The sequence below is a fragment of the Anas acuta genome, chromosome 22, assembly GCF_963932015.1.
Source record: "Anas acuta chromosome 22, bAnaAcu1.1, whole genome shotgun sequence".
Taxonomy (NCBI): domain Eukaryota; kingdom Metazoa; phylum Chordata; class Aves; order Anseriformes; family Anatidae; genus Anas; species Anas acuta.
The window spans coordinates 7,691,445-7,715,142 of record NC_089000.1 but is presented as its reverse complement, the minus strand read 5'-3'; the positions used below and the strand labels follow the sequence as shown (position 1 = coordinate 7,715,142).

The 23,698-nt window shown below is 39.5% G+C and overlaps 1 protein-coding gene and 1 long non-coding RNA gene across 5 annotated transcripts in view; one reads left to right on the top strand and one right to left on the bottom strand.

Annotated features, from left to right (window-relative positions):
* Positions 1-23,671, bottom strand: part of MMEL1 (membrane metalloendopeptidase like 1) — a 29,156-nt gene extending 5,485 nt beyond the window's left edge. Inside the window, exons 1-20 of the mRNA XM_068658493.1 lie at positions 22,979-23,671; positions 22,679-22,842; positions 16,282-16,341; positions 15,342-15,503; positions 14,872-14,952; positions 14,371-14,466; positions 13,655-13,773; positions 12,929-12,994; positions 10,563-10,697; positions 9,958-10,047; positions 9,245-9,381; positions 8,656-8,749; positions 8,283-8,411; positions 7,910-8,008; positions 7,254-7,337; positions 6,886-6,989; positions 4,357-4,415; positions 2,129-2,248; positions 880-1,013; positions 520-585 (exon numbers count right to left, since the gene is read on the bottom strand). Coding sequence (XP_068514594.1) covers positions 520-585; positions 880-1,013; positions 2,129-2,248; positions 4,357-4,415; positions 6,886-6,989; positions 7,254-7,337; positions 7,910-8,008; positions 8,283-8,411; positions 8,656-8,749; positions 9,245-9,381; positions 9,958-10,047; positions 10,563-10,697; positions 12,929-12,994; positions 13,655-13,773; positions 14,371-14,466; positions 14,872-14,952; positions 15,342-15,503; positions 16,282-16,341; positions 22,679-22,842; positions 22,979-23,028 — 2,049 coding nt within the window. The 5' untranslated portion in view covers positions 23,029-23,671. The remainder of the gene's footprint in view (positions 1-519; positions 586-879; positions 1,014-2,128; positions 2,249-4,356; positions 4,416-6,885; positions 6,990-7,253; positions 7,338-7,909; positions 8,009-8,282; positions 8,412-8,655; positions 8,750-9,244; positions 9,382-9,957; positions 10,048-10,562; positions 10,698-12,928; positions 12,995-13,654; positions 13,774-14,370; positions 14,467-14,871; positions 14,953-15,341; positions 15,504-16,281; positions 16,342-22,678; positions 22,843-22,978) is intronic.
* Positions 3,169-23,698, top strand: part of LOC137843366 (uncharacterized) — a 109,087-nt gene continuing 88,557 nt past the window's right edge. For all 4 annotated transcript variants that reach the window (XR_011089465.1, XR_011089466.1, XR_011089464.1 and 1 more), the window contains exon 1: positions 3,169-3,433. This is a non-coding gene — a long non-coding RNA (uncharacterized lncRNA). The remainder of the gene's footprint in view (positions 3,434-23,698) is intronic.

The following is a 23,698-nucleotide window of genomic DNA, read 5'->3' as shown; positions in this document are numbered from 1 at the left end:
TCACATCCTACCTGACGTGTCACTTTTGAGATCAAAGACAAAAAGTGTGAGAGAAAAACCTGGAAAAAAACAGTTGCTCTGCTTCATAATATCACAAAACGGTACTGCCATGAAATTAATGCTGTGTTGCTGTGTGACAAGCTGTTTGAAGTTGTAGCTGCCATTTTCAGATCAGAGGCTTTAAAAAATGGAAGGTGCTTTACCTTTTTCCTCCCTAACACCGTACCTATTTATGAACATGGCCCTTGTTTACCTGAGACCAAAGTATGCAGCATCAAGCATTGTAGTACACCAAATTATGGCTGGGATATTTAGGTGTTCTTCTCCTGGGTGAAAGAATGCTATCAGTCCTACTGGGTTTGGATCTATTGGGACATAAGCTTCTGGATATGTAACTGAGGCTTCCAGTTTTAGAATAGGGCAGTAACATGTCAGTTGTCAAATTGTCTATGCTATAAAAAGCAACCCCATTGCTGGATCTCGGGGGTAAAATTAACTCACAGTATATTTGAGAGTTACCTTATAAGCCTGTCGGACTCCTCCATTATCCGCAATGTTTTCTCCTAACGTGCTTATTCCACTGACCTGTAAAAGAACAATCATTTGTTTCCTCTGCAGCCAGTAACATCAGTAACCCTAAAAACCACAAAACTACAATCTGAAGCACTGTCATAAAGCACAGATAGAAAGTCATGTCTGGAACAGAAGGTAGCAGTGACTTTGTGCTAGGACAAAGAAATTAAAATTAAAAAATGAATAGGGTAAAAGCCATAGATGAGAAGAATTTGAACCAAGTGCTTGAGCTTGCTGTTTCAATATCCATTTCCTCCAAAGAATCAAAAGATCCTAAATATGCCTGTTTCTGGGAATGATACTTACATTTTGTCCTCCAGCTAGCTCCCACGTGTAGTTCCCATACTGATAAACCATACAGCGAGACTGCTCCTTGAAATGCATGGCTGAGAAATTGCTCCACCAGTCAAACATATTTCCATCTTTATCAAAATTCCTACCTATGTGAAAAATCCAAGGAAAAAAGGTTAGCTTTGAGCCAGAGTTTGTTAATCACAGCAGCTGCTCTTCCAGTGCAGCACCTGTTTCTTCTTAATGCTCAAGTCACGCCACCTCCTCTTCTTTCCTCCTTTGATTTAGAAGGACTGTGCTCTAGAAATTTACCAGAAATGTTTTTGGTGCAGTTGATTCTCCTCTGGCACAAGAGTACAGATAAAATTTATTGTGTTCATTTCTTCTATTCTCTATTATTCTACGATACGTTGTTCAGCTGGCAGCCCTGACCTCAGTTATGACACTAAGGTCCAGTTTTATTTCAAACTGGATTACCCAGACATCATGTAACAAAACAAAACTTACTATACCTTCTTTTGAGGTGTCTAAGGTGCTTATTTTGTGTATCCATGTGATTATACGAACTAAGGTTCATAAAGAATTAATTATTTTGCCACAACAGGAGAAAGATGGAATTACAGTTCTGGAGTTGGTGTTCTCAGCTCTCTTGCTAAAGCATTCTTTTTATTTGCTAAATTACTGAGGCTATATTGTATGCTTATGTGTACAAGCTTAACTAACGTTAAAAAAAATGAAGAAAATTCATGTATAAGAACTTACTGGCTTATGCTATCAGAAGTTTTTGCTCAAAACTATTTTATATAACATTAAAGAAAGATAATAAAGTAAATTTATTTCAGAAGTTTATGTTGGAAAAAAGTCTCCTGTTTTCAAGACACTACCAGCAGCTCTTTCATCAGAATGAACAAATGAGGAATATAGTTTCAGATTTCGTTTTCATTTAGAAGCCAGAATATCTGCTTGTTCTGACAGTATTTCTAATCTGATGATGCTGTAAAAGTAACAGGTTTTCCTGAGAATTGTGATTGAGTCAATTCATTTTTAAAATCTTCTTGCATCCTGAATGACCCACAAAGTTCATGAAACATTCACTGCAATATGCTCAACAGAACGCTTATAGCGTGCTTGTGTGGGTCCCAGATAGTTACTGAGCAGGTACATATATAGTATGCATAGATCCTTCAGTCACAGCAGTGTAACTTCAATTTTTTACAATGTAATGAGCACAACTGAAAGAATGTTTTCTGAGATATCTTCTCACCGTTGTCATCAAAGCCATGAGTAATCTCATGCCCAATAACCATCCCGATTCCTCCAAAGTTCAGGGCTTGTGGTTGGTGTTTGCTGAAGAATGGAGGCTGTAGAATCCCAGCAGGAAAAACTACAAGGGGAAGAGAGAAGAAGCTGCTATAAAATAGCTTTTATTTTTGCATATTTTGCAAACTGAATGGTTATTTGGTTTAAGGGTCAGGAAAGAACCTAAAATATAAAATTATTAGAAACACCGTCTTGCCTCCCCATATGAATTTACTTCCCACTAGATAAATGGAAAATGTCAAGTTAATAAAGGTTTAATTTAGCACATCTGCAATGTCAGTATCTCTTCGTTTGAGAACCAACCATCATTTACATTTCAACATTAGCCTAATTTGATCTATAACGTATGCTCCTGCCAATGAAGAACAAAACTTTTCGCAACTGTAGTTTGGAGATAGGTACAGTTTGTGCTTTAGAGACATTTTACAGGGGAACTAATGGTTATTTCATTGATTTACTTTTGTTGAAGAAAGGTTAGCAATCATATGCTGATTACTGACAACACTCAGTGTGTAAAACATACACAGCAGTAACCTCCAAACCTCTGAGTGTGCTTAGATGTCAGCCTGGGGGGGAGGAGCGGGAGGGCAGCAGGAGGTATATCCTTCTTCAGTCTACTGAAGCCTCATATAGAATCAGCAGATTTAGTCTTTTTCCCATGTATGTAAAATGAAAGACATACATGTTTCTAGAAGAATTAAGACTGTAAGCACTCCATTCTAGTGAGACATTCTATAAAAACTGAGATACTGTGATTATATAGCAAATGCTTCATTCAAAGTCACGAGCCTTTTTGACCACATAGAATTTTCTATCCATGCATTTTTGAGGAGAAATATATAGGACAGGCTGTAGTAAGGCAGAAGCGAGAGACTGAAAGTAGTGTGGAAAATTAGTTTCCTCAAACTGGAGATATAAAGAAATAGGATTTAATGGACATCTATGCTATTGCAGGCAGCTGTGCTGGGATTTGCCTTGAATATCCATCTTCAAATTAAGCCAGTTACTTCCACATTGCTTACAAGAGCAAAGCTGTAGAGGAAAAAGACTTCTTCAAGGCCCGAGTTCACTGCGGGAAAGCTGGTTCACAGCTGATTACTATCAGAATAAAAACAGTGTGGATAAATGGGGAGCCTGAGAGCAAATACACCTTTTGCTCTAAGATGGTCTGGATCAGCAGGCTGCAGGAGCATGCTACCGAGGCTGAAGGACCGACTGGTCTCAGCTTTACCATGCCTACAACACGAAGGTAAGTTGAAGCTGTGTAAATCGGAATTAGTCTTTTATGATGAGGCTACAGGACTAAACAATAAGTGCTTTGGGTGTTTCTACCTTTAGAAATTATCTAAATCTTTCCTTTTGACTGTGGTTTTATCCTGTCCTGCAAAAAAGATACAGTTGTTGTCTGCTCAAGAATGGCACAGATGTTTCTCTTATATTATTTGACAGTACTTAACAGTAGAAGCTCTTGGAGCTCTTTATTTATTAAATTCAGATTACCACTACATAACAGAAATGACCGAGCTCCTTGCCTGTGTGAGGTGCTCAGAGTTCAGCAAAGACTGCTGTATCTCTAGGCTTAACCTGGACTTCTGGCCACCTGCAGGAATTGGGGAGTACATGGAGCCAGACAAGTTCAATAAGTCTTACAGCTGAGGATCTTCTTGTCTGCTACGAACAAGAGAGGTCAGGCTAGCAACTCTCCAAAGTATCTCGGACCTAACATCACATTAAGCTGAGGCAGCTTTCTTTAGTCTATTATACTCCTTAGCAAGACTATTTCTGTACTGTCTGTACAGAAAACAAACTGGAAAGCTGCCCTTGTGTTTATCAGGAATGTGGAAACACAAGTAGAAACAGCCCAGAATATGCTATGAGCACTCTGGTTGCTGAAGCTGGCACTCACATAGTAGCAGTTACTGTCTCAGGCTTTCAAACATAAGGCTGTTCCAATTGCAGTATATGAACTATGCCTGCCAAGTGTGCGTGTGTGGTGGGGAGTTGAATATTCATCAACAAAACAACATTTTGAAAAGAACAGCCTGTCTATCTTGCCCAGAATTTCCTCAAAGGCAGAGGCAGGTTTACCTCTAGACAGTTGACATGCACTGTTGTGGAGCAATAAATGGTTAATTAGGTCCATACAGCTGCGTAAAATTGTTGTAAACCTACCTATCTGGTTCCGATTGGGGGAATAGAAAGCATTGACCACCGCAGCCCCGATTATCCATCTAAAAATAAATGTTGCACACAAAGTTAGTCACCAACTATAAACATTCTTCTTACTGATAAGTCAAAAATGCAGACTGCATGTAAGGAAAAGATTGAGGTAGGGAAGAAGGCTGCCACTGCACGCACTTGTCAGGAAATAATTATATGAGGAAATACCTGAACTCTCACTCATTGGCATCTTTCACTCAGAAGAATACCAAGTTGAAGTGAGAAATGCATTTGCTCTTGAATGTTGAACAGCTACACTGGGGTGAAGTGTGGTGGCTGCTTACTAGGTCACTTTAACACTCTGAGTTTAAGAGGAAATGAGAAGTATTGCATTAAAAAGAAAATTAGCATATAGATGATGTTTTAAGCAGCAGAAGGCAGATACTCCAAATGAGAAGTTAAGACAAAACTTATCTGTTTAAAAAAAAAAAAAAAATTAAAACTGAACAATCACACTCATTGCATATCTGACTCCAGATTTGCAAATGTCTGCCTTCGGAGTCCAATATTTTATAGATAATGATAATGAGTACTAACTTTAAGTAATTCTTGTTTGAAGAAAGCTGCTCCTGGAAAATATTCCCAATAGCTTGACAGCTTTTTTATTCTTTGTATCTCTTCCCTTCTGCCCATCCCTCCATGTCTTCTACCTGATGTACACTTCTAGTCAGCCTGCTTTACTGACCAATGCAGTAACAGTTGGATCCATGAGCTCATGGAAAGTGTTTAGCAGCGTCAGCCTCAGACATTCCTCTTTCCACATCTCTCATCCCTACAGTTTCTTGCGGTGCCAATAGTTGCTGTATTTACCGTTACCTTGATGTAACTACTGGGCTGCTCTGAAAAGGAAATCTAACTATGAGCGTTGACTTACTAACTGATCACTAGATTGAACAAAGTAGCATCAACATTGTCAGTTACACACACTCCTTTGGTTTAATGGAATGGTGAGCTGGAGTGGAAGTAGTTTTGTCTCCTTGGGAAAACCGTTCAAGACTCTGGGTTGATGTCACTAGAAAACTGTAGGTTGGGTAAAAAAGTGCAAATTATTGGTATTTTGTATATTGCCAAACAGGGAGGCAAAGAAGGCCCAATGCATTAATTGTTGAAAAGGCTCCCACAAATGTGTCTTCAACAACACTTAGAATGAGCAGGGGTGTGGGGAATTCTTTCTGAAGGGCTAACAGTCTCTAGACAGACTGCAAAAGGCAGCAGTGATCTGTAACGCAGTTTGTGGATGAAGACAATCAGTCCTCTGCAAGAATTCTTGCTATGAAGAGCCCCAGGATTGATGCAATCAAGTAATGAGGAAGCATTTAAAAAAGCTCTGCTTAAAAAACCTCCTTGGTGAATTATTCATCAGTAATTTACTTCTAAGTGTCTGCATTGTCTGCTCTTGTTTTGAGTTATAAACTACCTCACAGGAAGAGAGATAGGAAAAGTATTAATAGACTTTGCGATGATTAACTTGACCTGGGCTTCCCTTTGGAGAGTCTTTTGTTTGCTTATTAATAACTGTTGGTTTACGTTTGGTCAAGATGTGTTGTTTCCTTTTCTCTTCCAGCATCACGCAGGCTGGAAGCCCGTTAGTGAACAACACATCAATTTGGTATTAGCTTCCTTACTTCAACCTTGCATTCTAATTGTCTCTGTCACTAATGCATTCGGCAGCAGCTTTGCCAAGTAACTGTATTGGAGCTGTGTAGCTCAGGAAGCCAAATGGACTATTAAAAGTTCAGATTGGTTAGCTCAGAGCTCTGGAAACTCGGTCATATTCTAGTGCATTCGTTGCTGTAAATAATGTATTTTATATAATACCATATAAACATGCTACTTATATTTGATTTTTTTTTTTTTTTTGAGATGAGCACCAATCTGAGGATTTGTCTAAGACTAGAGAACTATGAGGTAACAGCCAGGGCAATACAGGCACGAGACCTGAGATTTACTTGGATGCCTTAATGAGTAAAAGAAGGAATCATGAAGCAGCTAAGCCTGTACTTATGACAGGAAGTATCTGAAAAATACACTTTTACCTTACTAAGTGTAGTGTGAAGTTATCAGCTTGGAAGTAGGCGTTAACTGGATCTGGTCTTCAACTTCCTTAAGACAGAGCATATTTCCAACAGAATTCTGGCCAGAATACTTCAAGCTTCTCTTTCCTCTAATTGCTTATTTTGGAGATTCCAACACTACTTATCTCCTCTCCTCCTTGCTGAGTCACCAGAAAGATCTGTCACTGCTTTTGTGTTAAGTAGCTTTAATCCTTCATCAAGCTGCTTTGCATTCAGATTCATTAGTGAGATTCCAAGAGAACTGAATGAACTCCTACTACAAGAAGCAATGAACTACTTGTTTAATTCCAGGAAATAACTTACGAGATCCCAAATATAAACATTTTCACTTATCCACAGCATATGACTAAAACATGATAGCTGTTATTCCAGGATTTAAGATTGTGTATGTAGTCTTGAAACTTACATATCTTGGTCAACTCTCTCTCGAAGTTTTCTCAAGCTTTTTTGGGCTCCAGCTCTCAGATTTTCTAGGATGTTTTCAAAGTAACTGTGCTCGCTGAAGTTTAGCTGAAGAAACAGATATCTCTGTATCAGTAAGCTGTGCTGAACGAGGAATTCCTTGTGCCAATGAATGTATCTTCTAAAATGTTTTGAATGCAAGTTATCACTTAACTGAATGCAAAGAGCTAATGATTATAAAATGCTCAATGCAATCAATGCTTTCTAGCCACTTGGAAATAAGTTACACAGGCACAAGTACACCAAATGGTGAGAAAATAATTGTAGGCTTTTATACTGAGGTACTTACTGAGGTATGTACAGCATACTTACATTGGCATATTCCTGATCTAGTTTTTCATTGTGATCTTCCAAAATATAGTCTGGGTAGCCAATCTGTTCTTTAATTGCCATTGCCTAGAAGAAAAGAGTTTACCTTTTCCTCATTTGATTCATTTTTTTCATTGCCCCCTTGTGTGTAAGAATTTGGATAAAAATGGCTGAAAACAGTCTTCAGATGCACCCTTTTGCCTAGTGAGGGTTTTTTTTTAAATGTGAAACAAAGCCTCCCTCTCCTCCAGCCATTGTGGTAGACTTGCAGACCCTATAACACTATCTGACAGGGATTGAGCTTAACCCTCACCTAGTGCTTCCTTGGTATTGCAACAGCACTGATAGTCCTAAAATCAATGACAACTTTCCTTTGGGGTCTGAGTTGTATTCAGTTGTCACTGTAGCTGATGCATTGGGTGTTATCTTCTCTCTTTACTTATAATGTGGTTCACAAGACTCATTAAAGGAAACAAAACGTGTGTGAACTAGTAAAGGATTAAAAAGAAAGGGACAATGTAATAGGATAATGGATAACAGGATAGTGAACAGTAAAGTTTTCTCCTCTCATTTGCAGAGGAACTGGGAATAGTGATGCAACAAAATTCCAAAGATTTCATATTCATGAAGGGATACTGAAGTTTCTTGTTTTCTCTGACCTTCTCACGAGCTTTCTCTTTAGATGCCTCATCCATCCACTGTAACTCATCTAATGTCTCAATGAACACTTCACGAATCTTATCTATTAAATCTCGGACCTAAAAGAGGCAGTAAAAAAAAAAAAATTATTTACATCCTATTTTTCCTAGCCACAGCAAAGGTGATGAAAGGTTTCCTACTGAAAGCTGACTTCTCCCAAACTCTGTGTTCTAAATTATGATACTTCACATTAAAAACAGTATTACAAATGAGTTCTTATGCTTTTTAATTCTTGGCTGACGGATCTCTTTACCAGATAAACCAAGCTGGGAGATCAGATGGAGGGGAATGGTCACTGGGGGTACAACAGTACGAAAGGGTAAAACTACATACCATCCTCTTGCTCTCACCAGCAAATGTCTCCCTGACATACATTGCTCCCACTGCATTCTCCATGTTGTTGTTGACATAACTCACACATTCCCTCCAGCGGGCTTCTTCCAGTGTTGTCCCATAAAGTGCCTAGAATTTGAAACACCACAGGATCAATTCTGCCTACACATCTTTTATTCAAAATTCTCTGCCAAATTGCTGCCTAATGAGGGGGCTAACCTGAGACAAAGGTTTCTATCATGATTGTTCTCAGATTTGTTTTGTGTTTTATATGATATAACAATGTCTTTGTGTTGGCAAAACTGTACTTAGTGAATGGGGAACTCTCTGCCAGTACTATGCTCTATAGTCTCTTTAGGAAGAGAGGAAATACCTTCCTGTAGTTTGCCCGTGCATCCTTGAAACGCCGACTCAAGCTGCTGACTCGATCAATTATGAGTCGCCAAATGAGGTAGTTCTGGATGGTGCTGTGCAGGGAAAGCAAAGCAGAAGTTAATCTCTTGTAAAAAGTAACATAAAATTCCCCTCTGACTGTCTGCACTAAATTTTGATGAGCAAGTTTGTGATTGCCAGTCATCAGTTTCAGAACATCTACAAGTGATTGTTCTTATTTAACAGGCTGCCTAACTCTAGAAGCATCCAGACTGAGCACTGTGCTCTCTGGTCTGTTCAGGGACTTATTTTTCTTCTCTCCCTGCCCCATCCTCCCAACAAGAGTGTAACAAGCTAAAGCCCATGTCGCATTTCTTCCTATTTAAACCCTCTCCCAAGCACACGAGCCAATGAGACACCTACTACCACAGTATTTTGGGACCCTTGGACCTTAGAAGACACTTCTCATATTTCATAGTGAAGCCCTCTGAATCTTTTAAGAGCAACTCTGGCAGAATTAGCAAGTGGGCCCAATAATCAGTTTCCACAATATTTCTATGACTGTTTTGGGTATTTCCATTTCTTTTTACCTTGCTGAGTACTTTGAGATAATTGCCTTTAGCTCTTGTAGGTAGGGCATGCCATATACAACCACCTCTTCTTCAGGGTCAACCTGAACGCTTACGGAAGACATGACACCTTGGATGAAGAAGGTCCAGTTAAACTCCTAGGCAGAGAGGAAGACATACTCATGCCAGGTGTTTACATGCCTTAGTAACTGTCCAGAGTTTTTACAGTCCATGGTATGGAATGTTCTAGTGTTGGCAGCAGAGCTAATAAAATCACAAGAAAGGGTCTGCTGAATATACAGATCCTTGTTTCCTGCTCCAGCAATGCTGAGGTCCAGTTCCTGTTAGTAAATTTTTCTAATATATGGTCTAGACTTAACCTTATTTTGACTGATTGTTTGGGGCTTGATCTTTTTTTTTTTCCCAGAACTTGTTTTAGAATGTCTGAACCAAAGATGCAGTTCACCTTCTTATATGAAGTACTTTGACGTACATGCTTTTATCTTTACACCAAGTAGGTAATAACCATTATTAATCTAGAGACAGAAAATACAGCAAATACTTCATCTGTAGTGTTGATCAGGAGAAAAATGCTTTATAAGACTCTGAAGTTCATTCTTAATGTTATCATTTTATACTTCTTGTTGCATCACTGACAAATTCATAAAGCTATTTCCAGTTTACATAGTAATAATAGGAGGCTGAAAGTTGTAGACTGCCTGTTAAACACTTACGTTCAATGCAAACTTATCCTGTAGTTCTTTTAAGGTCATTTTGTTGTATAACAAGGTTACATCATGCCTTTCTTCTGCTGGGGTAGTTGCCTGAAGACAATCACAAGATTATTACTAGAAGTGTCAATGGTTGAAGTTACACGTATGCATGTGCACATAGGCACACTTAAATAGTACTGAGAAGAAAAACAAATTTCTTTTGGAAATGAACGCTTCTATGCTTCAGTACAGCAACTCAGGTCCCTCTAAATAATGCATCATTAGCATGAACAGCCAAGCTTTTAAGAGTCTACAACACCAAGGAAGATAGCTCTGGGGTTATCTTATTGCAGTTCAGCAGAACATAGATTATCCTGCTTTAGGAGACTTCCAAAAATAAGTATGGTTAGGGTTAGAGCAGGCAGTGTAGCAGTGTCTACAATGGATTAATTATACACGCAGAGGCTCTGGTTTCTGGGCTGATCACAGCACAAAGTCTCTTGCCCCCCTCCTTTTCCTCTTGGCCATGAGTTTTGTGCTGTGTCAAGCTGCTACAAAATACGGTGAGACACTTCTGCCTCACCCCAACCCAAACATCCTGAGAACTTCTTGATTTCTGTACTCACATTTGCAATCTCTGTTTCAAGCTCCATGACCTTTGTCATTTCCTCTTGGACAAACAAATCATCTTTAGATACGTTCTTGTCTTCTCGGATCATTTTAGCAATAGTGATCATGAACTGCAGGTAAGCTTCTCTCACCTACATGCAAGGAATAGTGTGTGTATAGAGTCATAAAGAAGAGATTAGCTGTCTGTCATTCCTCATTCAGCAAACAATTATTTTAGCTTTACAGAGTCTGCTGTGGAAGAAGTTTGGCCCAGTGGCCACATCCTCTGCTACGGTCTCCAAAGAAACCTTCTACACCCACTTTTTTCTTTAATGTAATGGATACTACTGCAAAACCTAGGACCTTACCTCACCCTGGAATACTTTGCAGTGCAGTTGAATCTCAAAACACATAAAAGAAGCACTTTTTACTTCCTTATATGCTGTAACTCTAGAGTTTGAGGTTAGAATTTCTACTGGAGCAAGAAGAAAGCCCTGTGCCTTGAGTCACAACATGGGAATTAGTGATCACTAACTAGACAAAGCACTATGTAAAGGTAAACACGGAAGATTTAAGTTCTCTGGAAGTAATACTGTAAATTCTTCAAACTCTGGTTTTACTGCCTGAAAGAAAAGCTCTCTCAGATGGTTCCCAGTGATACCTTTACTTTATTTGTAATACATGTAGGAAGGCCTGGCTGTGAGTTATTTCTCAGAGTGTTCCCTATGAAGATATTTGACTGCTGAGTACATGTCTTTGACAGAAGAAAGCTTAACGTTACCTATTATTCTTGCATACTTTTCTTCCTACATAGACCTTGGAAACCAGATAAATAACTGTTGTGAAATTGAGTCTGGGCACTTACATGATAATGGCTTGTGTTTTTAGGCTGAATGCTGAGGCCTTAATCAGGCTGGACTCCCACAGGCCTCAGTAGGAGTCTTGCCAAAAGATGCTGGACTAAGCAGAGAGGGAGTTTGGGTCATCAGTTTGGTTCATTGTTTGTGGGAAGTGAGCTGTTAAATAGCAAATAAAAAGGGGTTGTCTCTCCTCCTTATTCATAAAAATTAAAAATACAGCCATAGTCCTTCTTTATAGCCTCAAATTAAAGCTACTTTAAATATTGAGTTTTCTTTTACTAAATTAAGATTATCAGTGTATATTATACCTGTCTTTCTACCCCAAGTTGTTTCAAATCTTAATTCTGTGTAGTGATGCATAAATATCCTTCTTTCCTAACATAACTGTTACTACATAGGTGAAACCTGTAGAACAGAATCCTAGTTCCAAAAGCTACCAGCAAACTTCAGAACAGCCCTCTATAGTTCCCAACACAACCATGTGGGAATTGAGACAGATTAACAGAAGTTGACAGTTTATAAAGCTGGCCAGAAGGTGTGGAAAAACAACCTCCTGAAAATTTCACAGGGCTGTGTTTTAGACTGTATTATACGTGGAACTATATTCCAGTACAATGAAATCAGAAGAAAACTAATCAAACTGATCTTGTTTTTTTTTTTAAATCTGTCTTTCAAGCAACTATACAGAGTCTGAAATGCTGATTGTTTTTTTTTTCTGTATTCCCTTCCATTCATGTTAAGAAAACTAGTTTGATGTTAGGTTGCAAATCCTCTCTGCAAGTATGACATAATTGACAGAATAAAAAGTACTGAAGCAGTATTTTCAGCCTGGAAACAAATTATCAGAGTGTTTGCCCCAGCTTACTAAATTCTTACAGAACCTCACACTTTCACCCTGAGCACCTACAAGGAAGAGAAGCTAGAACTTACTCTCTCACAACTTTAATGTAATTTTGGGGAAAGGTGGGAGGGTGGGGAGGAAGGAAGTGGCAGCAGATTCTTACCAGATGAGTATCCCTTAATGTTGCTGTTGCTGTAAAAACTGTTTTTCTCTCAATGAGCGTAAACTTTTGAATATTTTGGTGTTCAGTAACAGTCATTTTGTGGCGTTGTATGCTCAAATATGGGAGAATTGTCACACTAGATCATATTTATAATCCACTTTCTAGTACCTTCTTTAGCAGTAGCCAGAACCAGTGGTTTTAGAAGATATAAGCACTAAAATGTGAACTATCTTTCAAAATTAGAGACTTTAAAGTTATAAGACACAATTGTATTTCGTTCACACAGACTAGAAGAAGGCCATGTGAGTTAGCCAGTTCTGGGGAGGCTTGGTGTTTATATAATTGTTCAGTACATGTGTAAGTTTAATGGAACTTTGGCATAAGTAGAAAAAAAGTAGCTGTGAATGTCAGTCTGTTGCATAACATGAAGATTCATGTATTTGAGGTTTCTGAAATATGGGAATAATTAATGATATTTCTTTAGTAGCACATAGTAAATAAATCACAAGGAGTACTTACCCTTTGATAGTTGCCTCCATTAAAGTAGTAATCTCTTGATGGCATTCCTAAACTAGGTTGGTCAATCTGAAAGAAATCATATACATGTATTTAGTTAGGGATGAACTGGAACTGGTGTTGTCCTTGAAAGACAACATGAAATGCTGCACATGCCATCCAATGTTGGAATGACCAACAATATGCTTCTACCAAACAGTAAAGAACTTCAGTTTTCTAGAAACTGGGACGGAAGACACACCTTCTGTCTCTGAATTTCTAAATGACAACAGGATGGATATTTAACAAGGGTTATTGAGCAAAATCTTTAAGTAGTCATTGATATATAAGAATAAGCTTAAACAACTTAGAAAAGAAGCTTGAGGACTAGAATTCATGCATAAGAATACTCAAGTGAGTTCTGAAATATTATTTACGCATCTACCTTAAACACATGGTTTCCTGCTTTACATTAAACCTAATAATCATTTTGCAGGTCACAAGTGTTTTCAATTCTTAAGTGTTGTAAATCAGCAAAGGTCCATTTACTTAGCTGAAACAAAAATTATGGTACCACAAAATGTTTCTCAATATAACTTTGAGACGTATCAGCCACTTGAGGGTACAGAACCACTGCATAAATTTTGTCAGTTGAGTATATGATGTATGGAAAGCTAATCTGTATGTAGGGCAAATAACTGTATTATAATTCTGCAGTACATAAATAATTCCCTGAAATATTTTTCTTACATAAATAATGTGTCTGCTGGAATCCCGGTCATCATTCCATACAAACATGTCAATGAGGACACGTTTGTTAAATCTGGAGTTCATTATGGAGAGTTTCTCTTCCATGCTCCAGCCCGGTTCTGTGACATGAAAGGGAAAATGTGCATTATTTATCAATATCTTAGGACTGATAAAATTGTAGTCTCTGCAAGGCTACTGCTGAAATTGTTTAGAAACAGACTGGAAATCAAGTGAGAATATTTGCACAGGACATCACTACAGGTGTTATGAATAGCTAGGCAGTGTTCTCACTAGTCCTACCTATCTTGATGATATTAATCAGCAGCTGATTAATTTGTATATTGCAATATATGCACAATATAAATCATCATGAGCTTGACTAATTAGGGTATTATGCTTCAATCTCTAATTAGTATGCAAGTATTAGAACACAGATTGGTTATATAGCTTTTTTTGTTTTCATTTTTCACTTTGGTCCTGTAGGTTTCCTAACCATGCCTTAAAATGTCCAGTGTTCATGAATGAGATCTTACAATATGGGTATTTTAATTTAAAGTACTTTACAGATCACTGCATGCCAAATGTGTATGCATTACATCCTACGCTTTAATCTTTTCTTTGTGAGCAAAAGTCAGAGTATCAAGGACAGGCTGTCACCTTAGTGCAGTATCTTATTCAGACTTAGTGCTACTGAACTCTTTTGGGCTCAGAATTACCTTTGGTGTCGTTCCAGTCTGCAGAAGCCACTGGCCAATCTCCAACCATTGTTAAGACCTCTAGCAGAGGCAATGAATCTCGCTGCTCTATAAGACCTGAGACAGGAAAAACAATTACTACATTGTTTTGGAGAGCTGTGGGGGGAAGGATGGAGAAAGGACTATTACCTACTTTTCTTCTACCAGTTTAAATCTGAAACTGAATCTGTCATAGTAGAAAATAAGAGATACCAAAAATCTGTTTTCTACATTAGTCTTCATAAAAGTAGCAGAAATATGTACAGATTCTGACTGAACGGCTTTGGAAAAAATGAAATAAGATGCACTTTTGCACTAAGAAGGAGAAGTTTTGCATATGGGAGGTTGGTAACCAGTATCTGTGCAATGTGTGAAGGCATCTGTGTTCATCTGAATGATTTACTATCCACACAAGAACACTAGATTTTTGCTCAAGTCGTATGCTTGGTACTGAACAGGAGAACAGAAGAAAAAAAGACTCACTCTCATTCATGCATGACTTGTAAAGTATCTTAGCTTTCTGAAATGCTTCTCTGTCCCCTTGATCTGAAGTCTCCAACACACCTGGGGAAGGAACCGCTGCAGTGAGATTTTTGCCCTGGAAAACTTTGATCTTTTCATAGAAATCACTGAGAATTCAGGGCTATGATAAATATCTGTTACCTTAGGCTTCAATTACTATTAAACTAGAGTGCTTTTTAAAGGAGCTATTAAAGGAAAAAAGTGTCAGGAAGAAGGACATGCACACAGCTTGTCCGTCTGCCTTTGAAGTTAGTACCAAATCACCTATGGCCATTTTTTTAATGGGAACAGCATGTTATCACTAAATGGATGTAGTCAGAGACAGATTAAAGGACTAGAGGAAAAAAAAATCACAATCTACACTTTTCTCTATAGTGTACTGTAAACAATATCTGAAGTGAAATGGAAGGGTAAAGAAGGCTCACTCCTACCTTTTAAGATGATCTCCAGTTCGTCTCTCAGGATGTCAAAAATGCTGTATCTGGAGCTAGTTTCTGGGATAACGTGCCGGTTCAGCCAGCCACCACAAGCATACTGATAGAAATCCTTGCAAGGGTCAGCTGTTGTGTCCATATTCTGAATTATTCTAGCAGCTAGGTATCAAAATAGGAGAGTTGAGTTCCACAGACTGCTCAGTAATTTCTGGGACTACCGAAGATTGGTAGAAAGGCATCTTTCTTATGCTGCTTATCATGTATTATGACTCAAAGGATCTAATTCTCTATTTAAAAATGCAAAGAAGCATCTGATGGCAGATATCTGCACTGCGATTATAGTGCTTTACAGAAGGAGCCTCTGAACGACAGAATGATAATTCTCCTACAGCACGGGGCCTTACAGGCATGTGCAGCCTGAAGCCCTAGGTTAGGTCTCTACCTATGAATCCGGTGTTTCCAGGGGATAACTGAACATCTCTATTGTGGTCTTACCTCTCTTGATTGTATATAATGGAGGTATTTCAGTAGATGTTCAAGATAATCAGGTGAATAGCCCCATGTGTACAATACACTCTCTTTCATAGAGAATTAGATCTAAGGGAATTTTGGATACGTCATAGATACAGACTATGTTGGTAAATCCATGTCTTCATGTCCAGAGAACTGATGACCACAATAGAAATCTTGCTGTATGACCACCTGATATTAAATGATGACAAAGCATACAATGGAAAAAGAACAGTAGTTGTGTTCCTTCCCTTTACACATGGAACTGTTTGAGGATGCTGTACTCAATGCCTTTGACAGAAAGAGATTCATTCCTTTTAACCTCCTCCAATCTTAAAGCCTGCACTACTGTTTATTCAGATTGGATAGGATTAACAATTTGTAAAACACCACTTTGGCAAGTATTATTCACAGTACGACTCATTACCTGCTGTAACACATCCAGGTGTGGTACATGTGTTGCCTGAATTGGTGCCATAGTGTGTGCCTGGAGGAAGAGAAACAGGAAAGCAGACAATTAGCTGGAAATCGCTACCAATGTCATTCACCAGCAGCCCAACCTTCATAACAGGTCTGTTTAGTTTTACAGCAAGTGAACGCTATGTGTCAGCAAAATATATCAACTGTAAAGACATCTCTTAGTGAAGACCTCTTCAAGTGAAGCTCCACAAAAACCTATGCACTGCTAATGTCAGTGAGCAGGAACTGGAGCAGTGCCTAGCTCTCGCTGCTTGCTGTGCTGTAATAAATGTACTGCTATGAGTCTGATGGCAGTGATACAGAGCTTCTTGATGTGAAAACAAAAACCTGACACCCTGACTTTCCAACAGAATTTGCCATGTTTTAAAACACTTTTTTATCCTTGGACTAGGTTGTTTGCAGAAAAGTTACCCAAATTTCTTCCAAGGAAAACAAGTGTTTTACATGAGAGCAAACAAGATTACAGTAATTCAGATAGAAATAAAACAGTAGGGAAGAAAAGAGGGCTTTGAAGTTCATCAGTGGAAGCAACATAAAAAGCCCCCACTGTGATTGGGAATGTAATATTCAGGGTTCAGCTGAGTGCTATTGTGCTGCGTGGGAGTAGATCTGCATTAGAATAACCACATGCCTTATAATAGTTTAGTGTCTACCAATCTGAACATGGGATGAGCAAAATATCTATAACAACAATATGAAGCTTCACATGGAGGGGTTTAGCACTTTGCTACCAGATGAGGCAAGCACAATTTCTGGAGTTTCCTCAACCCTCTAAGAAAATATATAGTTAAAAGCTGAGGTTACTTCCGGGGGGGAGGATATCTCTAGGGAAAAGCTAGTAGTTCAAAGCCGTTCTGAAATGCTCCTAGAGGAGAAATACTACTGGGTAAGGTGGGAAGGAGAACTGCATTGAGTATGCTGTATTTCTTCCATTGTTTCTCAAGGATGGGATAGGACGGGACTCAGCTGAAGCCTGTTTTTAATTGAAGTTTCTCCCTTTAATATAACCTCACGACATCTACCTTCAGTTTCTGGAATCCAGCTGCTTTCAGCAAGATTCTAACTCCCCTCATTCAAGAAGCTCTTGTGATTGTGGCAATGTGGTTCCTTTGTTTTATCAACTGTCTCTTATGCCTCGCTACCACGCCTGACAAAGAAGCAAGCCAGTCTGACTCTGAGATATGGCCAACACTGCCCTGTTTTCCTCCACAAGGTATTTGTGGAGCCTTTGCTCACTTTACCAAGGCTCTGGCAGTTGCACCTCTTGAACCTCAAACAACTAAAAACAAATGTAAAGTGTACCTCCTAACATCTCATTTTTCTGAACTTGCTTGGTTTGAGAAAACCACAAGCAACAAACCTTTTGGTTGACAAAACCACAAGCAACCACCTGCTCAACTTCTCAGTATAAATATAGATATCAGGAGCTAGACTCGATGATCCTTGTAGGTCCTTTCCAACTCAGATTCTATGATTTTATGACTTCTCTATGTATTTTTCTGGTTAAACATTAGTGCCACGTTGAGCCATGACAGAGCCCCCCCGTTCTCATGATGACAAAGCCTGCTGTGAGCACGGAGGTGGGAAGGCCAGCTTACAGGCTGATGTTCTACAGAGCCCAAACACAGCTGGAACAAAACGGGCATCTGGCAGGATGTAAAGAGCCAGGGTAGGAAACTTCTGAACAGAAAATCCTACCAGTGGGGCGTGAACTCACATTTGATACTAATTTAAGGCATGAAGACAGTGATTTGTAGCAGAGGAAAATCAGTACGCTGAGCTCTGAATCCCACATTCCCCCTGCTGCACAGAAAGTACACACATCACTGGAAGGGCTTGTGGGGAATCAACGCTTGGCTCTTCTATCAAACCTTAATTCCCATTTGGCTTTTCCCCCAGCCAACTTCATCTAGGATCTAATTTCTTACGACTTTTTTAAAAAATTAATCATTCAAATTTACCACTTTTTTTCTTCTGAGATGCCCTTCATTGGGCATTCCTTCTAAAACAATCCAAGAGGGAAGTCAGACAAACACAAATGGGACAAAGATTTCAGCACTGCAACTGCTCTGTACAGTACCAGGTTCTTCAATGGCTGACAGAATTCAGCAGTACTCTTGCCTTTGCTTCACAAAGTCACGCTTGTGCTCTGAAAATAGTTTTCTTTTCAGCAGAGAAGAGCCAGAGATCCTGCTGCAGACTTAAGGCACTCCTCACCTCCAGGCTGGCAGAGCACCATTGGAGAACTGATAAGGGAGGGTAAGGTTTAACAGAGCTAAATAAAAGGAACTTAGTTGTGGGGCTGCTCCAGAAAGAAGAAAATGAGCACTCCAGACAACTTCAGAGGCCAACTGCTCACCAGAAAAATGTCAGAGCTGGTGCATGCTGCAGACCCCACTGAATTCACTGTGAAGAATCCCATTATCTTAACATCATTTTACAGGAAGCCACAGAGCAGCACTACATTTACTGGTAAGCAGCAGCTTATCAGAATAATTCCTGAGGCCTGAAGAGCACTGTAGTTCTTTTCAGCAGTTCATCTTTCGAGTGATGACTTAAAAAAAAATAAATAAAAATGCTGCCTTATTGAAGTTTCTTTCTGGAGAACCAAACGCAAGCAAATAATTCTCTGAAACCTCTGAGGCATGCAGTTTGTGTTTAGTGGTTTGCCACTGTGCTTTCTGAGGACCACAGATGGCTGGGGATGGCACACATTGAAACAATTTAGATCCACAGTTGTCATCAGGCAGTCGAGCGTGAGCTTTACCTTTCAGCACCTTATCTCTTCCTACCACAGTTCTCACCTGCAGAAGTGCTGTCAGCACCACAGACTGCCTTTGTTGCTATATAACAGCACATTGTTTGCAACAGATAATGTCATTGTCAGATTTAGCTTTTCTTTCTCTGAAAGGATCATCTATGCCACACGTCGGTGTCTTCAGATGGATTCCATAACCCAGATGTTTCTCTCCAATCTTCTTGTGATTTTTTTTAACCTACATTCGGTCTGTAAGTACAGCTGAGGCAAATTTAGGTGGGGATCGGTAGGCTGAATAATTGCCCACTTTTGCAGCCTTTTGTGGCCTTCCACTCCCACTAACAACCTCCACAGTTGACATTCACTTAGCTTCGTCTTAGTGGAATTGAGTCTTGCCACCCAAATGTCATTTCCTCATGACTTTTGTGTTAGCTACTACTTTAAGTTCTCCATCTCCTGGACTAGATGACTCACTAATGAACATCCATGGAGCCAAAGAATGATGACACATCAGTCCAGGAGATGAGCCAGATCTCAGCTTTTCCCTACTGTGGTAGCACTGAGTTTAGGTATTGCTCCTAGTCAGCAGGCTCTTGCAAACCATTATTTAAATGCACATTAATTCCATTCACAGCATAGGAAATGCAGGGGCATAGCATGGTCTTCTGAAATCCACTCCCAGAACAAGGTACTCCTTACTCCAAAGACTGTATTTCTTTGTTTGTAAACTGCCTAGGAGGTGTGTGAGTAGGCCCACTAGCTCCATGACAGCCTGTATAATAAATGTGAATACTGAAAACCAGTAGGGATGCAAACAAAAAAAAACTGCAAGCCTTACCTGAGAAACCCTACAAGCCTGGCAGCCAGAAAGTGAATAAAATATCAATTAAAGTGCTAATATATTTGAGTGGTTAGGACTGGCAATTAGGTGAGAATGCAAGTTGTTTGGAGAAGTCACTGACTACGACTTGATGTGCCAGCTGCAATAAATGTTGAAATGTTCTTCAAATTGTAACCTCTACAACAAGTGATGAGATTTGGAGGTTGGTAAATATTTGTGGAACATAGCTGCGAGAGAGCTGTGAAAAGGCTGCAAAGATGTGTGGGTGGTGATGGAAAGATGTAATTGAGAGCATGATATAGTCAGATTCAAAAATGAATGACTTCACTTCTGTCTGCCTGCCTTCTATCTTCACCCAAATATTACTCTGCTATTCTTACTATACTTTTAGCTTATTTAGACAAGATTTTATGAGTATGAAAACTACTTGGGATGTCAAAAATCCCCAAAGAGCTTCTAGAACTATACAACAACCTGCTGTGTGAGCTTCAGTGCGGCTTTTTTTTGTCTGAGTATATAGATAAAATCACAGTCAATAATCACGTGTATTACATGTAGTATTGCTTTAGCCAGAGGCTTGTTTCATGCACAACAATGCTTTTCTGCAGGATACATACAAGAAGAACAAAAATATGCTCCCTGAACCAAAGCCTATAAATACGCTCATGTATTTAAAAAGAAAAGAGAGATAATCCTCTTAATTTTCCATTAGCTAAATAGAATTATTTTTAAAAGCCTGTCTGGGTAGCGTTAGTCTGATAAAGGATGTAAAAAGATGAAGCAAAGAGCTCTGGACTGAATAAGCTTTTAGTAAACAAAGCACTATCCCATACAGATTTCAGAATTCATACTTGAGTGAAATTAGTAAAAATAATAATTAAAAAACAATAATAATAAAAAAGGGTAGGATTCCTGGTTCTATCACAAGAATACTGTTCAGCTGCATTTTTTCCTGTTGCAGTGTAGGATTTATTCTCATGTTATTGCTTTGAGCAATATATACTTTTCACTCGCTAAGTCAACAACAGGCTTTTTGACTGGGCATGGATGTGGACCTAGATATCAAAACAGAACCAAGTGGAGTATTTGGGCAAAATTTTCAAGAAACAAAAAATGTCCCTGTCCTGCATTTGAACTTTCACCGACTGCACTGAAAAGCTCTTGCTTGTGTAGCAGCTTGTGCAGATTGAAGCTCCTGCTGCTCAGGTCCTACCTGTCGCTTACGTAAAGCTGATTGCTGCTCTGGGGTATGACTGCGTCTTGGCATCTCCTGTTGTAGTAGGTCAACTACATACACTTAAACTCCACTCGAGAGAGAGAAACCTACTCTAGGTCAGTACTGAAAGCAGGAAAAAAGAGCAGGGAGTAGCTGCATATCAGTTCTGCTATCATTTTGCACTCACGTTCTGCTCAGGAATGTCTGGATCTGGGAAACATTTGGAATGAAAGCATAATTGCTGATACAAGCCTGCAAAATATTTAGATTTTGGAATTCCTTTTCCCCAAACAAGCTTGCTTTTTTTTTTTTTTTCCCTCCATAGTTCACAGTAGCTTTGTGTGCACAGATTCTTTGCATGGATCCTGATCTGAGACTGACATTGGGGCAAATATTAATAACGCCTATATTCTTATTTGCCTGAGCCCAAGAAGCAATGTGTACAGCAGCCTTCTCAAATCTTTTATACACCCAAGCAACAAAAGTCTCCATAACCCAGTGTTCTGATATAGAAATTCCTACTCCTGGGAGTTTTTTTCTACCTTGCTCTGGGGAGTTGTTTTTTTTTTTTCTGTCTCCTGAGGTAACAGAATATCAGCAACTTAGTGCTGAGTATTATGAATACCGAATACTCTGGGATGTCATCTAGCACTGGAACAAATGCTGGTAACATTCAATTGTTGGCAGTGAAGGAGTAAACAATAAGGCTTTTCTCATGAATTATTACTCAGCAATGCATGGTGTTGATGTACTTACAAATACTGAAGAAAGCAGTTCACTGCAGGCAGGGATGCAGAGACAATGTAAGGAGAAAACTGCCTTGCTTTAGTTTTGCTATTCATAGTTAGGAGGTTTTTGTCTTTAGCAGCTTAACAAAGCTCTGAAACCAAGTGGCATTGACAGAACTGATAAACACGAGGCAGGTGCTGCTACCAATCCTGTTTATTGCTTCACAGAATTTTTAAACAGGACTGCAAAGTGGTGTGCTAGTGGAAAACCTTGGTTTTGGGAGTAACCGTGCTCTGCAATTAATATATTGAGGTAAAGCACATCAAAGTAACATGCTTCTTTGTCAAGTTCCTGGCAAGTCATTCTCATGAAAGTCACTGAACCACATCTCATCTAGAGCTCAAATTGCCTGATGTAATATTAAAAAGTCTCTCTCCAGCAGTACCCTGACTTTTTTAAAAAAGCTCTCACATTGTACTATATAAAATGGCAATGTCAAGATACACAAATGTACATTTTCCCCTTGAAAAATAGTGCAACTATTCTGGCCTTTGTCAAAATAATGTTAAACACAGTAAAATGCATAGAGTTACTTAAAACCAAAATTTTACTTCACATAATTTAATAACAAAATAAAATCCAACATAATCCTCTCCCTGTGAGCTTGGAACAAGGCAGAGATGGTGAAGTCCCTCACAGAGGTGAGCTCACCTTCTTGTATTTTTGTTTTCATTTAGCTCTGCAGAAGAGACTTATGTTGCTTGCAGGGGAAAGAAGCAAATTATTCATAGGTTACTTACCTCTGCTGCTGGCATACAGGATTACCAGGGTGACCACTGAACAAGTCATGAGGAGCAGCAAGACAGCCAGACCGATTGCCACAAAGCGCCAGGATTTCTTCCCAGGTTTTGTTGATTTTTCCACAATATCCATTTGGCTTTCTGATTTTCCCATTATTGTAACTCTAAATTGAGGAGGAGAGGGTAAGAGAGAATTAACAGCACAGCTAAATCAAAATGGGGTAAATGCATGACAAATCAGGGAGAAAAAGGAAGCAGAATAAAAGCAAGGATAGGTAAAGAAAACTTCCAAATTATTACATGTATTTGTCCATTTGATTGTCCACAGATTTGCCAACCTCATTCTCCATTTTCCGTGCCTACCAGATTGCCTGCACTCAGGATGTGGGGGCTGCTCTGGGCTACGCTACCCCAGACTCAGTGGTGCAGGGTCATAACTTCAGAAACCTGCTTTGGGAAGCGTGGAAAAGTCTCATGACTAGGTTGGGTAACTCCTTTCTCCCAAAAGGGGGGAAGGAGGGGAAAAACTGCCTCCTTCCACTCCCTGCTTCGAAAAGTATCTTGCTGCTTCAAAGAATTTTCCCCTCTTCCTCCGTGGACGTGAGTAGCTCTGCTGGGCTCTGTTTGCAGCAGTAGAATCCAAACAGAAATCCTTCCAGGTGTGAGTGTCTTTGAGCCGTGTCTGCTCTGCCCTTAGCAGAGAAAAAGGGGTTGGGAAGCAGAAGGCTCCGAGAACACTTGTCGGCTCCCAGGCTTGCAGGAGCTTCTGACCTCCGGCTTCTCGGTCTTCTCAGAGCCATGCCCAAAGTTCTGAGCTCAGCTGTTTGCAGTTCCCAGCTTCAGGCAAATGCTCCTGAGCAGCAGGGGGAGGAGGGCTTGCATCACACAAGCAGGCTGAGGGCTCCGCGCTCGGAGCGGCAGGCAGCACAAGCTACACCCTCTGCTGTAGCTGCTGCTAAGTTTCCTCTAGCTTTCCCGAAATCTGCCACCAGGTTATTTGGCTGCTGGGCTCGGAGGAGG